At 47.7% G+C, this 14,503-nt stretch overlaps 3 protein-coding genes across 6 annotated transcripts; 1 reads left to right on the top strand and 2 right to left on the bottom strand.

Annotated features, from left to right (window-relative positions):
• Window positions 1-3,041: 3,041 nt before the first annotated feature.
• Window positions 3,042-4,558, top strand: zgc:92664 (uncharacterized protein LOC436695 homolog). Of its 2 annotated transcripts, none has more exons than XM_052061924.1 (5): window positions 3,042-3,519; window positions 3,713-3,807; window positions 3,877-4,058; window positions 4,128-4,232; window positions 4,355-4,558. In XM_052061924.1, the coding sequence occupies exons 1-5, from the start codon at window positions 3,499-3,501 to the stop codon at window positions 4,420-4,422; spliced, it is 471 nt and encodes a 156-aa protein (XP_051917884.1). In that variant the 5' UTR covers window positions 3,042-3,498; the 3' UTR covers window positions 4,423-4,558. The 2 variants fall into 2 exon arrangements, with proteins under 2 accessions (XP_051917884.1, XP_051917888.1); XM_052061928.1 differs by having other exon boundaries at window positions 3,043-3,519; window positions 4,358-4,558.
• A 1,506-nt stretch (window positions 4,559-6,064) lies between these two features.
• Window positions 6,065-10,159, bottom strand: si:dkey-6n21.13 (P2Y purinoceptor 3). 2 transcript variants are annotated; one of them, XM_052061670.1, is made up of 2 exons: window positions 8,373-8,651; window positions 6,065-8,167 (listed from the first exon to the last, which is right to left on the bottom strand). In XM_052061670.1, exon 2 carries the CDS (start codon window positions 8,151-8,153, stop codon window positions 7,029-7,031), a length of 1,125 nt encoding a protein of 374 aa, XP_051917630.1. In that variant the 5' UTR covers window positions 8,154-8,167; window positions 8,373-8,651; the 3' UTR covers window positions 6,065-7,028. The 2 variants fall into 2 exon arrangements, with proteins under 2 accessions (XP_051917630.1, XP_051917620.1); XM_052061660.1 differs by lacking the exon at window positions 8,373-8,651 and adding an exon at window positions 9,732-10,159 and having other exon boundaries at window positions 6,067-8,167.
• Window positions 10,160-10,256: 97 nt separating this feature from the next.
• On the bottom strand, window positions 10,257-14,468 carry si:dkey-6n21.12 (schwannomin-interacting protein 1). Of its 2 annotated transcripts, none has more exons than XM_052061756.1 (7): window positions 14,228-14,468; window positions 13,243-13,486; window positions 12,783-12,958; window positions 12,578-12,692; window positions 10,998-11,126; window positions 10,794-10,911; window positions 10,257-10,711 (listed from the first exon to the last, which is right to left on the bottom strand). In XM_052061756.1, exons 2-7 carry the CDS (start codon window positions 13,471-13,473, stop codon window positions 10,605-10,607), a joined length of 876 nt encoding a protein of 291 aa, XP_051917716.1. In that variant the 5' UTR covers window positions 13,474-13,486; window positions 14,228-14,468; the 3' UTR covers window positions 10,257-10,604. The 2 variants fall into 2 exon arrangements, with proteins under 2 accessions (XP_051917716.1, XP_051917724.1); XM_052061764.1 differs by having other exon boundaries at window positions 13,243-13,446; window positions 14,228-14,467.
• Window positions 14,469-14,503: the final 35 nt, after the last annotated feature.

Here is a 14,503-nt window from a genome sequence, read left to right as displayed (position 1 = left end):
TTCGGAACTGTGTTGTCTTCAACGATGGACGAAGGACCCACTGAGGTACCGGCAACCTCACCATCGTTAAATGCGCCTGAAAGCTCGGAGAATGAGTCCACCTCAGCAGTGCTCGTTTCCTCATCCCCCTCATCGTCCTCGTCCTCATCTTCCGCATCATTCTCATCCTCCATCTTGTCCTCATCTGTCACCTCCTCCCCACTGTGTTTGTCCAAAATATCTTGCTGTCCGTTTCTGTCACTCTTTCCCTTGCCCCGCTTTCCCCTCTTCTTGCCTGAGCGAGACTTCCACATGGATTTCATTTTTTTAGCAATGGATTTGCCGGCTGTTTTTGTAACCTTGCTGGCGGAGTCAATGGTATCCACAACAGGCTGCATCACATGGCTGATTATAGTTTTGGCCTTCTCAATGATGGGAGAAGACGTAGCGGTAGAAGGGTCTGGGGAGACGGCCAAAAGTCTGGAGGTGGACCAAACCTCAATCGCAGAGCTAGCTTTTGTAGCCTCTTCTTCAAGGGATTCTGCAATTGAAATACTGTCATCTCCGTGGTCACCCATCGCCTCGGGCTTCCCGCCACTTAATGATGAAACCTGACGGGTCAATTCCATGTCCGTGGAGCAGGGCTGTTCCGCTTCCTCACGTTGCGCAAGTAGCTCGCTTTGGATGATATTTGTCTTCTCGAGGGTGGAGGTGAAGGTGGCAGGAGTAGGAACAGATGAACCTGCCACAGCAGTGGACTCCGATGGGACCAAACGGCTGGAGATGGATTCACCCTCAAGGAAGCCCATCTTGTCCATGATGGCTGAAGAGGAAGCAGAAGAATTTGTCTCCCCAGTCTCCTCTAATATGGGGGAGAGTCTGGGGGTCAACTGGATCTCATATTGCAAATTGCAGAGTTCGTCCATGACTGCCTCGTTGAACATTGCTGGCGCAACACGATTGTCGTCTTTCCTGACACTCCTGACCTTATTTGCAGACGAACTGTCCTCCACGGCTTCCGGCATTACTGATGAAAGCCTCGACGTCTGATTTCGATCTTCCGCGGCCGAAGGAACCGGATGGACCAGATGGTCCTCGTCTTTGTTGGCATGCATGACAGTCCTTTCCTTCCCGACAGCGGTGGAAGAAGCGTGAGGCGCCCCGGTGTCCTCTGCGGCCGAATAATGATGCGAGACCTGTTGATGCGACTTCTGCTTTGCTCCTTGATCCGACTCTTTCGCCATTTCATGATCGTCTCGATCGCTCCGCGCTAACATTTTGACCACAGCTTTCGTAACTTTACTGGCGGAGTCGATGGTGTCAACAACAGGCTGTATCACCTGACTGATCATGTTCATGGCCTTCCCGATAATGGGAGATGACAGAGACGCACCAATGTCGTCTTCCTTTCTCTCCTCGGTAGAAGAGTCCGGGATGTCCTGGAGATATATCGGGTGCTCAGCTGACGTGAGGCGTTCTGAGAAGAAATCCCTTAGGTACTGCTTAATTTTTTGTTGCGTGACGAGGCCATATGACGACTCGTCAATGTAAGCGTGCGATGTGGAGCGCTCCTCTGCATCCCACAGTGCGATAAGCTGCCTCATCTTGGCGATGTCCGCAATGCTTTTCTCAACAATGCTTTTGATGACTTTGTTGATTTTGTCGTCCTTCTCCTTGGCCCTGTGGCTCGATGTCCCATTCTAGTGGAAAGAATGTGGGTCAATAAAGGTTACAACAGCACCGTGCACGTTTATTTGTTACCTGGTTGACTTCAGAAATGGTCGCATAGTCGCCAAACATCCCCCGCTGGACGAAAAAGTCTTTGAGGCATTTCTGAGTGTTCAGAAGGTCATATATGCCGAATGGCGACGGGTGGAGAGTGCCATCACAAATTTGGTTCTTTTCTGAGACTTTTCTCAGCTTGTTGAAACTTGACGCCATCTTTGTGACCCTTGCATTGGGATTTGACCGCAGCGTTGCTCTTGTCGATTTTCAGTGGACAATCACAAACCTTTTCTTTCGGTTCTTTGATTGGAGCCGCGCAAAGGACATCAGAAGCATGACATCAGCACATTTGGTCACAGAAGCATGACATCGACACCTTTTTGTCATCATAGTATGATGACTCATAAGGTCGACTTGGTTCTGTTGAAATGGAAAGCTAGCATTTGCTCATGTTTTCTCCAAGATAGAGGCTGATATACACATGTGTAGTTAGGAGGCTGGGACAAGGTGGGGATTCATCTGTTTCAATGAGAATCAACACAAAAAGTTCCACTTGTGGCTTGCTGGCTAGAAAAAAAATTAGAAACAATGTGAATATGTCACAGGAGTTACCTTGTAAAGATTAAGGCTTTAAAAATATAAAATTAACATTGACCCACTGCGCTCCCGTTTGATTTCATGAAGGGGAAACAATATGCCATTTGTACTTAGACTTGCATTTTTATGTACGGATCTGAATAACTACCAATTCTAAATTTGAAACCTTAATGAATAGACATTTCTGTTTGGGCTATTCACTCTTGGTAAACTGGATTTAGGTAAGGTGTATGTTCTCAACCTTTATATTCATTATTTTAAAAAATCTATGACCACATTGCGCTGTATTTAAAATGCTACTTTATTATTATTATTATATATATATTTTTAAATCTGGATGTCCTTTGAGCCACTCGGACCAGAAGACTGCACACTGTGCATCCTTGAACCCATTGTATGATTCGTGTATGTTGTTAACACTCAATAAAGTTTGGAGGGGGAAAATCGCTACTTGCCAGCAAATGAAGAAAACATTAACGACATCCAAGTCACGTGATTGCACACCGGAAGTCTTTCTAAAACAGGGGTTTGGATGTCAACCAAGGCTGCCTTTTTTATTGACTTGATGTTCATTTTTACATTCTAACATTTTTGTCAATATGGACATGAATGGGACCCCCTTCCCCTAAATACGTAAACAGACAAACAAAAACGCGCACATGCGCACACAAAACAATCAATGTTGACTGGGTAACTAAGATCAAACGCATTCAGTGACGTAACGTGGTCACATGACCAGCGGCAATCGACTTTCTGTATGTTGCGTTCAGATGAAATAGGTAAAACGGGGTGCTGTGGCTGCACCAAAATGCAATTTCCTGCTTTAGGCTGTCCAGATCAAGCACGCACCTGGTGGTAAACCGTACGAGCGCTTGTGTTTTGATGACTGATGATTCAACCTAAAAAAAAACTATACTCGTAAACGTGGTTTATAAGCTTGCGCGGTGCGGCGAAGCCATCAGTTTGGGTTTCCAAAGTCTCTCTTGCGGTTAATGTCAACTTTGCGAAGGTAAATGCTTTGGGATGATGATGCGCGGGCAGTTTGTTCGGATGCCGGAGCTTTCACTTTCGTGACTACGACACCCTGAGCAGAGCACAACCGACTGCCGGCAAAAGCAAGTTAGCCGCCGATGCTAGCTGGCTCCATTGTTGTTAGCATATTTGGTGCTGTTTTAAGCCACACGGCCTGCGTCAAACATGACTTCAGCTTCCACCAAAGTAAGTTCCCGCCACCCCCAGAGCACAATACAGTTTTGAAGTGCGAAAGTAAATTATGGACTGTTCTCTTTTCTGCACCGGGCAAGTGGTCAATCACAGTGAATCGGGTAGTCATGGCAACGGTGCTCATCTCTATTCCTCCTCAAGTTCTCCAGAACAAACCGCGATGCTGGCTTGTTTGTTTTGCACGCAGGTTGGAGAAATATTTTCAGCAGCCGGCGCTGCTTTCAGCCGATTGGGAGAACTCACCATGCAACTCCACCCCGTGGCCGAGGCCAACCCCACCAGGTTTGTGCATCAATTTCATGTGCGTAAATTTGACATGCGGCTTGAGTTCACTTGCCTTCTTACCACCAGCACTCACACCAAGACCCCGGTCAAGCGAAAGCATGAAGACAGCGCTCGCTGCAGCTCATCTGAAGGTATCCAACCCAACACAACAGCCACCAAGAAAGCCGCTGTGGTGTCGCCCGGAACCGCTCCCGCCCAGCCCAGCATGCAGGCCGGCGTGGCTGCTGCCAAGAAACGCAAGGCCGCAGGTGAGTTTGAGCACAAGCACAAGTCACGGAAACGAGCCAGTAGACCAAAGCATGTGCATCTGTGTTCAGATGTCACCCTGAGTGCCCTCAACGACTCGGACGTCAACAGCGACCTGGTAGATATTGAGGGATTGGGGCAAGCGTCCCCATCCAAAAAGCTCAACTTTGATCAAGGTGCTCAAAACCTACTGTACATGACACGTTCATTTGCGTCTTCACTTGAAGTCATGATCAAGAAAACCACAAATCCAGAAGCCAGTCCAAAAGTATTTATAATCAAAGTTTGTCTATGTCAGCAGATACGTTGAACCTGGACTCCAGCCTCATCATGAATTCCAGCGACCTTCCTCTGCTGTCACGCTAACATCACAGAACCTGTCACATCATCCCACACACACACACACACACACACACTGTATCATATGATATATCCAATCAAGGCTATGAAAACACATTTGGATTCCTTCTCAACAAAATAGAGCTGATATGAATCTGTTGTACTCATGTCTTTCTTTCGGTGTGTCCAACAAGAACAGTACACAACACTCTGGTCACACACTCGTAACAAGTATTAAAAATGATGTGCTGCTACGGCTCAACACACCGCCAACTGGACCATGCACACGTCATGATATGCATTCAAAACACTAAAATACGATCACCAAAATGACACCAGCCTCATCATGAATTCCAGCGACCTTCCTCTGCTGTCACGCTAACATCACAGAACCTGTCACATCATCCCACACACACACACACACACACACACTGTATCATATGATATATCCAATCAAGGCTATGAAAACACATTTGGATTCCTTCTCAACAAAATAGAGCTGATATGAATCTGTTGTACTCATGTCTTTCTTTCGGTGTGTCCAACAAGAACAGTACACAACACTCTGGTCACACACTCGTAACAAGTATTAAAAATGATGTGCTGCTACGGCTCAACACACCGCCAACTGGACCATGCGCACGTCATGATATGCATTCAAAACACTAAAATACGATCACCAAAATGACACCGTCAGTTTTTATTATTGAACATGCAGTGTTTTAGTTGGATGTTAAAATATTTTCAACATTTGTGAGTGAACAAGCATTTTCAAGCAAGACATTTGGACATTTTCATATGGAACACACACACACACACAGCTGTAGGCTTTGACTGCATGCATCACCCGGAAAATTCAATGATGATGCCAGATGAAACCATTTAAAGCACGAATGCACACAAAATCATGGGAAAGTGGCGGCATGCACGAGAGCAGCACGTCAGGATCCGCAGTGATGACTCCAAAACATCCACAACTGCTGCTCTGGTGCACCCTACCTCATCATCATGAAACAATTTCGGTACCCGTTTATTATTTTTATTTTCTCAACTTGACAAGAAGCAGCAGAAAATTGTGCATCCACTCTCACCTTACAAGAAATTGGAAGCAGTCCCCCTCCAAGAAAATAATATACATTGCTGACATCGAATTAGCAATATCTATTTGTTAAAACCTGACTTATTTGAAGGGGGGGGGGGTTCTTAAAGTAATCAATGGAATATTCGATAGTATCATCGATTACCCAATAAATTGTTTGGGACAGGCCTTGTTGCCAGAGGACAGGGGAGGGAGGGGGTCCCGTGCTTGGTGGGGTTCATTCATTCCACCCTTGGAAGTCATTCAAATACACGGACGACGTATTTACTTCCCAGACTTTTTGAGGTCATGTAGTAATTGTGAGGTGGAGGCACTCGTGTCTCTGCGAGATGACAGGTATTGCTGCCACACCAGAAATAAGCATCCCGTTATAACGCGATTAAATTCATGTGTTAATGGAACTGAAATTAAAGCGTGTTAAATTCACGTTTTAATGCGGCAAATTTCAAGTTTAACCCTGATTAAGTTACGAATTATTTTCACTTCCGCATTCGGGAACCCGTTGTAGGGCGTCAATTGAAGTCCCTGAAAACAAATGGACTCGTGCTGACTCGAGTTAACATTGTCAAGACGAGAGGTTAAATAAGACCGGACACGTATCTTACCTTGGCGGCGTGTCCCCCGGTGGGTGAAAGAAGAAAAAGAGGCGAAATAGAAGACGGAAGTTTGGGATTGTGCGTCGGTGACCCATTTGAAAATGGCGCCATGTTTGGTTCTTTATTCGTCACTTGCCCCCACCCCCAGCCCACCACCAAAATAAAAAAAACAACCTGTCACGGGCATGTAAAGACTCTCCACCTTTGGCAAAATATGGCCACAAAAACACACAACGTCCCTTTGGAATTAAAAACGCTAGATTAATTTATATTCATTTTTGTGTAATATTCATCTGGGCGTTTTATCTTATTCGAGTTCGCGGTGGGGTGCATGACAGTCGAATCGATGCGGTGCTAAGTTGACGTTTGACTTTGGCGCCTCGGTGTCTCCCTCTGCTATAGGGGCCCGTATATGACAGGCACGTAATTTTCAGTTTCCCCCTGAACGAACAAGTCAACTCATACTTAAAAGCAGGATTAAAATGATGACTATTGTATTTGTCCAAATCCCACAAACAAGTGAAGACTGACTGCCACCTCTCCTTGCAAGTCCACCAATCTTCCACGAGAGGTCGCCAGATACAGTGTAAAGCGCTGACGACACAACCAGGGCAGCCATTTTACGCTGCCACTGTTGCTGACACCCCACCACCCCCACTGAAAACACTGTTAGCAGCGCGTTTCATTCTAGGATCCCCGTATGAAATAAAAACACCAAAGAACGAACTTCACTCATTGCATCCACCAGACACAGGTCAGGTTTATATATAAAAAAAAAAATATGGTCATTGCTGCATATTCTGATCATTTATTTAATTCTCGTGTGTCACTCAACCATTTCACCGAAGCCATTCTTTCTCGATGATTAGAACATGATTAATATGAATCAAATCAAGTCTGTTAGCGGGATTTCAAAAGAAGACGACTTCTTCTTTCCATTAGGTCAGTAAAGGACTTTTGCCATGCCGGTGGACGTGCTCATCTCCTTTCGCCAGCATCCTCAGAGGCAACAGTGGCCCGGTGGTGGCGGGGGCCGGCGGCGGGCAGCATCCGCCCTTGTCTTTGGTGAGGAAATAGAGGAGGGCATTGAGCCAGGCGTTGAAGGACGCTAAGGGCCGCGTGATCTTGTAGCACATCGACACGGTGGTCATGGTTTGGCAATGGACTCCCTTGCTCACCTTGAGCAGCAGGAAGACGGTGCGGGTTACATGGAAGGGGAAGAAGCACAGAGCGAAGAGTAGGGTGATGGTGACGATGGTGCGGATGGACTTGCGCCTGCGGCCGGCGTACGTTGAATCGGCGCCCAGGAAGACGGAGACGCCGGCGGCGCACTCCCTTCCGTCGCGAGGGCGAGAAGGCAGAGTCTTGAAGATGGTGAGCACCACTCGTGAGTAGCACCAGGCGATGACGGAGAAGGGCACGAAGAAGCCCAGCATGTGCAGGACCACCCCGTACGGCACGTAGTCGGAGAAATCTCTGTCGATGGCGTCGTCCCAACAGTTGTCGACGCCTCCGGCGGCGCGGGCCGTGCGGGCGAAGCGGAAGATGGGGCAGGTGAGGGCGAAGACCACCGCCCACACCAGCACACATGTGCACTTCACGGCTTTCTTGGTCTCCAGGGCGATGACCCGCATGGGGTGGCAGATTCCCAGGTAGCGGTGCACCGAGATGCAGGTGAGGAAGAAGATGGAGCAGTAGAGGTTGAAGTAGAAGAGGAAGCGCACCAGGCGGCACATGAAGTCCCCGAAGACCCAGCGGTCGCGCATGACGTAGCTGGCCACCAGGAAGGGCAGCGAGAGACCGTACATGAAGTCGGTGGAGGCCAGGTTGACCATGTAGATGAGCGACGCGTTCCAGCGCTTGGTGCGGCGGAAGGAGCGCAACAGGACCACGGCGTTGAGGGATAGGCTGAAGACGAACGTGAACGAGTAACAGGTGGGCAGGAAGATGTACTTGTACGACTCGTCGATGCTGCACAGCGGCGAGCTGCCGTTGTATCCGCCCGTCTGCGTCATGGCCGCCGCAGGAACCCTCGCCCTCGTCACCGTCGTACTCCTCGTCATCGGCCAACGCTCACCTGGAAGGCACCAAAGGGTCACTTTTCGAAGGTAAGATGCTCGCAAACTTTTACTTTGGACAAGTTTTGCCGATTTTCTGACTTACAGACTAAACCTGAAACAGAATCATAATTATTCTAAATGAAAATAATGATGACATCATCAATGATGTCGTTGAAGCTGAAGAAACTTCACAAGTCGTCGAGTGCAAACTTGTAGCACTACCTTGGAATCAGTTGGTAGACAAGAAGAAGCTCTGCTTTTCCAAAAAGGTACGTTGGCGAGTACGTCACTCCCCGTCATTTGATTTCGCTTCACTGTTGTGGATTTCATTTTCTTTCATCGTTGAACAAGAATGACTTAAAGGGAAAGTCTAGTCAAAACATTTTACTTTACAATAATATGTAAAGTCTGAGCAAAGAATTCAGATTAATATTGCCTTTATGGAACGTGAATTAAGCAGGGAAAAGCCACCTGCTTTTATGCATCTCAGGAAGCGGTCATTTTGCCACCTGCTGTCGAGCAATTATGATGTCATTTTCAGTCGACATCAAGTGGCAAAATGGCCGCCCCCTTAAATGGATTAAAGCGGACGGATTATGGTCCATAATTCGTATCCCACAAACGCAATATTAATCAGAACGCCGTGTTTAGACTAGTGCAGGTGCAACGAACATTTCGTAAAGAAAATGTTTGACTTGACTTTAATTTTAATATACGCTAATGGGGGGGTGACTTTGCAATCAACTCTCATCCAAAATATTTCCTTATGTGATCATTAGATGGGATAGTTGCCAAAAGAATTGATTCTAAAGCTATTGGGGGACAGCCTTAATCAATAATACATGGAGGCAAAGGAAAAAAAAATATTTTTTTTTGTTTCAGGAGAAATAAAAATATCTCGGAGGGGGGGGGGAAAGCAAGTTTGTTTTGAATGTAATTAGCAATTGCATTTTACATCAGCAACAGGAATGGGTGGTGAATTTATTTGGGAAATTGGATTTGTGTGAATTTCTTTGAAGGCCGCATCTCAACATAATTTAGCTCCCTGGCCCCCTCCCCCCGTTTCCGTTGCTGACTCGGCACTGGGTTCTTTGCACAGCGCCTTTCACCTCCTGTTGTCCGTCCCCAAGGGTGTTTGCCTTCCTGTGGACGGGGGCACGCCGCTGCTGATTCAGTCTCTTCTCAGCCCATTAACTCAGCAATAAGTAACTACGCTCGCTCGCGTCACGCCGCACGCTGTTGATCTTCCATCACTTCCAAGAAAAACCGAACACGCTTTAAACATACTGGCACTTCATTAGCCTGAGCGATGACATCACATCGGCGCCCTCTGATAACTTCAAGCATTCGGATGCGATTTGATTTTAGGCTGCAATCATTGGCTTTCGGGTGTCAGTTGTCCATCGAGGTGCAACAGGTGTTCCGACTAGTCCAAGTGGTCAGAAAATGGAAAAGAACTCAAACTAACCTTTTCTTCTATTGACAAATCAAAAAAAAAGCATTGCCTGGACAACTGATGAATTAACTTTGTTGCAGCTGTTGTGTGTGTGTGTGTGCACGCTCGCGTGGGCTCATAAATACCTGCATCACTGCACACGGCCCGCGACGACTCCATATGGCAAACTCGGCCCCATGGCAAGAGTCCCAAGAGGGCGGCAAATAATCCAAAAGTCAAACAAACAACAAAAGAAGACGTGCAAGCGCTCACGGGCTTAAAGACGTTCGCACCTTCCTCTTCTTGTCGTCTTCTTCGCACGTTGCCATGGCGACACAGCCCCTCCCTCGAGCCCTCGCCGTGTCATCACCAGTTGACCACCTGCGCGCACGAGAGAGCGAGACAAAGACAGAGAGCCCGGCCTCACTCTCATTTTGCAGCCCGGTGTCAAACATACGGCCCGTGGGCCATAAGGGGGCCATCAGGGGGTCCGACACGGCCTGCGAAGATGATTTCTCACAACTGCTGCATTATTTTAAATTGGAGTTGTTTTTTTTTCCCCCCAAAAAAAATATTTCAGAGTGCTGACCTGATTTGCGACTAGATTATGAACGTGAATGTTGGCCATTTTCTGAATGTTTTGTTAGAATTTCACAGATAAAAAGTCGTGATGATTTCAATGGACTTTAATACTCGTCAACATGGTCGAACATAAACAAGTGGACCAACCTTCCGCCTCCCATTGTTCCCTTCAAGCTTTTAGTCCAAATGGCGCTCATGCTAAGCTAACGCACGGAGACGGAAAGCATTATTCAGACAAAGGCGTGATCGTCCTTGTGGATATAAAAACATCTGGTTGAGAATTCCCTTTTCATGTGTTTAAAACAAACAAACGTAGTGTCACGTTAACGCGTTGAAATGGTCAAAGTCAGTCCCGTCGTCGGAGAGTCAATCTGTCGGCGGACGTTCTTCCTCAAGGAGTTATTGGGTCGGTGACACCGGGCGGACGCTGGCGTCCGTCAGCCGTGCAAAGACGTGAGGTCCTGAAGCTCCAGCAACATGGCGTCCTGCTCAGTCCTCAGTTGGTCTCGCACCTGCAGCCCAGCCACCAGATCCGAGCTCAGCTCTGAGGCGCAAACAAGAAGAACTACGTTGCAATGAAGCATTTTTCGGAAAAGCTGTCGAATTGGTTCCTGCCGTGTACGTACCTTGTACTGTTTGAGTGAGAAATGATCGTTGCGCACGCAGCTCCCTGAGGCTCAACTTGTGCACGTCACTGCGCTCCAAGTGTCTCCCGCGGAGCGGCGGTTCGGCGCCGGGCGGATTCTGAGGGGAACGGGCAGAAGCTACCGTCAAAAGAGAAAAAGCGAGAGGGCGAGTGAACCGGCGCTGACTTTTTTTTTTTCACTCACGGCTGGCTTGTGGTCCGTTCGCAGTCGCTCTCGCAGTTTCCTCCAAGTGCTGCGGAAGCCCCTGGACTTGTTTTTCTCGGTCTTGGCCGCCGGCGTGGCCGTCTTGTGACCCGCAACGACGCTTCCTCTCTATGCCCGTGTACAAAATTACAGAGATACTGAACGTTCCAAGTTTTACATCATCACACAAATGGAGCTATCCATTCCAAAATGCAGTTTTGGAATGGCGACTTTTTTATGAAGGAAAACGCCTCTGGAGTCAGATATAAAAACATTACCCTGAAATTTCAAGATTCGCTTGCATATAAAATTTGACCTTCATTGAAAGATGAGCCAGAACTGCTGGCCGGATGTTTCTCACAAGCCAATCCATGTCGAAATCGGTAAAGAGGTAGACGAGTTCGGATCAATATCTGGAGACCAACTACAATTCGCTTAATACGAGTGAATGGAAGATATCGCCGCAGACTACCGTTTCAAGATGGAGGCTAAGTATGTCCTCAACCAGCTGAATTTTCCTCAAGTGGTTACGTATGTCGAGTGTGCTTTCTTATTGGGACATGTGGTATTGAACTCGTAATGGCCGAGACCACGGGTGTCAAATTCAAGGCCCGCGGGCCAGATATGGCCGTGCCACGTCATTCTAGGTGGCCCGCGAAAGCAAATCATGTGTATCAGCTGCCATAAACCTTGCTAAAATCTGTACCCAAAGGTCACATTGCTATGTGTCATTAAATAATTTTTACATTTTGCAAACAATTTGTGACCCCCCGTTTACACTCACTTGAACAAACAACAAATGAACAGTTGACTGATTTCAAAACTAGTAAGCCATCAATTTTGGGCAGCCCAGTGGCGAGTGGTTAGAGTGTTGACCTCACAGTGCAGAGGTCGTTGGTTAGATTCCGGCTCCGGCCTCCCTGTGTGGAGTTTGCATGTTCTCCCCGTGCCTGTGTGGGGTTTCTCCGGGTATTCCGGTTTCCTCCCACATTCTAAAAACATGCATGGCAGGTTAATGGAACACCGTAGTTGTCTGTGTGTGTGATTGTGAGCATAAATTGTTGTTTGTCTATGTGTGCCCTGCGATTGGCTGGCAACCAGTTCAAGGTGTCCCCCACCTACTGCCCGAAGACGGCTGGGATAGGCTTCAGCACCCCCATTGTGAGGATAAAGCAGATCAGAAAATGGATGGATAATCCATATATATATATATATATATATATATATATATATATATATATTTGGGTGTACAAGTGATAATACGATGTCATGGTTTCACATTTATTCGGTTTCACTGCCGTAAAGGCCCTCTGAGGGAAGGCGTTAACTCCAAATTGGCCTACAACCACCATTGACTCTCCCATTTTCCCTGAACACGCTGTGCTTCCATGGCTCTCGAGCTTCTATTCACCCAGAATGATGTCAAAACGGCCATTTCGACCACTTCCGTCAAACGATTAGCTCCTCCTACATTTAGGAAGCCCGATCTGCAGGCTGCAGTCAGGCGCTATTGACCCTGACCGCACGTCCCTGAATGAGATGGCCAGATGTGTGGAATACAGAGTCGAGGCGACACGTACCACAGCCGCGCTGGCATCTCTCTCTTCTCGCTCTTCTTCTTCTTCTTCTTGCTCTTCGTCGTCACTCTCGCTGTTGTTGATGAAGCAGAGCTGAAGGTTCATCTGCGTCTGCAGCCTGGACCATGCAAAAAAAAAAAAAAAAGACAGCCAATTGAGCGAGCGGAGGCACACCCCGGAAGACTTGTCAAAAGTTTGCTTTGGTTACCGTGAACCGAGGGCTGACAAGTCCTCACTGTCATCGCTGCGGTCCAGCCCGTCCCGGCGGTCGAGGTGGCGGCGATGACGCCAGCGACCGTCCTCCCAGCTTTCTTGTCTGCCGTATCCTTGTTCGTCTGTGCAGCTGACGGGAGCTCGCCCCCGCTCCAGGGATGCCGCGCCGCTCTTGCCATTAAAAAAAAAAAAAAAAAAGAAAATCACAGTCAACACGTGCGGCTCATCTCGTGTACATGCAAGTAAAAAAATAAAAATAAGGCAGCGCAACATGCTGGCATGTGAATAAAGAGAGCCACAGTACCACGCCCCTTAAAGGCACACCAACCACAAATGGACAAACGGTGCGGCAATGTCGTTTCGTCCTGTTTTTGTAAATTTGCTGTTGATTTGTATGTTTCTTGTTTAAATAGCAAATACAAATAAGAGGATTCAGAATCGGGCAGGTGTCCAACCTGTGCCAGTTTGTCCTTCTTCTCCTCTTCTTGTTTCTCCAGCTCGGCGATGCGAAGGCTCAACGCCTCCCAGTGCATGATGGGAAGGCCCGGCTCATCTCGGGGTTCTTGGGTGTGGTCGGTGTCCTTGTCTGTGTCTTCGTCGCGCCACCTTAGTCGTTCCTTGTCGCTGACTTCCATCTCGTCAGCGCCTTGGCATCGTTTCTTCAGCAATGGTATGTTGGTCCTCATGTGTAAGAACGCACTTTGACACACAGAAAAAAAAAGCTACAACAATTAATTCCAAATTATTTGTCGGAACCAAGTACCAGAGGCATGCCATAGAATTGGATCATGCCTATCCTCGTGGGGGTCAGAGGTCAGCCGAAGTCCATCCTGACTGGGCCTTGACCAATACATAGACGGCTGAGAAAATAATTTTTGGATATATTCTAGAATACCAAATAATAGGCTGGAGGACCTGAACAGGGGATTACACTGATTTCTGATGCGGCAATAACCCCCCCCCCCCCCCCCACCTCCCGTTCTCAAGTGTAGCACCACCCCTGAAGCATTCTCACAAAATTTTCGAGTCATCCACTAACTCGAATGTGATTTTTGGGCCGCGGCCGGGGGGAGACTGTTGGCAAGAGAGGCGGGGGAACACCCTCGATAGGTCGCCCACCAGTCAATGACAGGACGTATAAAGACAAACAAGCAACAAGCATTCCCACTTCTGGACAATTAGAAGTCTTCAGCCAACATGTGTTTGGATTCATGTGGGAGGCACGAGTGGGGAGTTAGCACGTCGAGCATGCTGAACCTCGGAACTACGAAGCAAAAACCAAAACCAAGTCCCGAACATGCTGTCGTTGGAGTTGAGTGGCAAAAGTTAAGTTTTCTAGGGGCGGGGCATGGCGGGAGGTTTTGAGTTCCAAATAAGTCGCATTTCGTTTGCACCCCCCCCCCCCAAGTCGTCGGAAAGTTGAAGAGGAGGCTGACTTACTTTCTTCCTTACTTTCACCAATTGCTTGACCGCCGCCGCCGTGTTTTTGTTTGCCACATACTTCACTTCAGCACCGCTCGACAAAGTCAAAAATCAAAAAGTCCCAAATCTTTTGTCGTGCTCCAAGCCCTGGCGGTAGTTTTCGGTTTCTGCTGGCTGCCTTCCGACGACTTTTATGAGCTTTGCTATCGTCAAACAAAAGACGCAACTCCAAACTTTAGGAATTTCACGCAGAGACACAAACGCGTGTGTATGTCACTTCCGGCGGGTCGTTCA

The sequence above is a fragment of the Hippocampus zosterae genome, chromosome 1 (assembly GCF_025434085.1).
Source record: "Hippocampus zosterae strain Florida chromosome 1, ASM2543408v3, whole genome shotgun sequence".
NCBI lineage: Eukaryota > Metazoa > Chordata > Actinopteri > Syngnathiformes > Syngnathidae > Hippocampus > Hippocampus zosterae.
The sequence above is the reverse complement of the archived record's forward strand: the minus strand, read 5'-3'. Positions and strand labels throughout refer to the sequence as shown.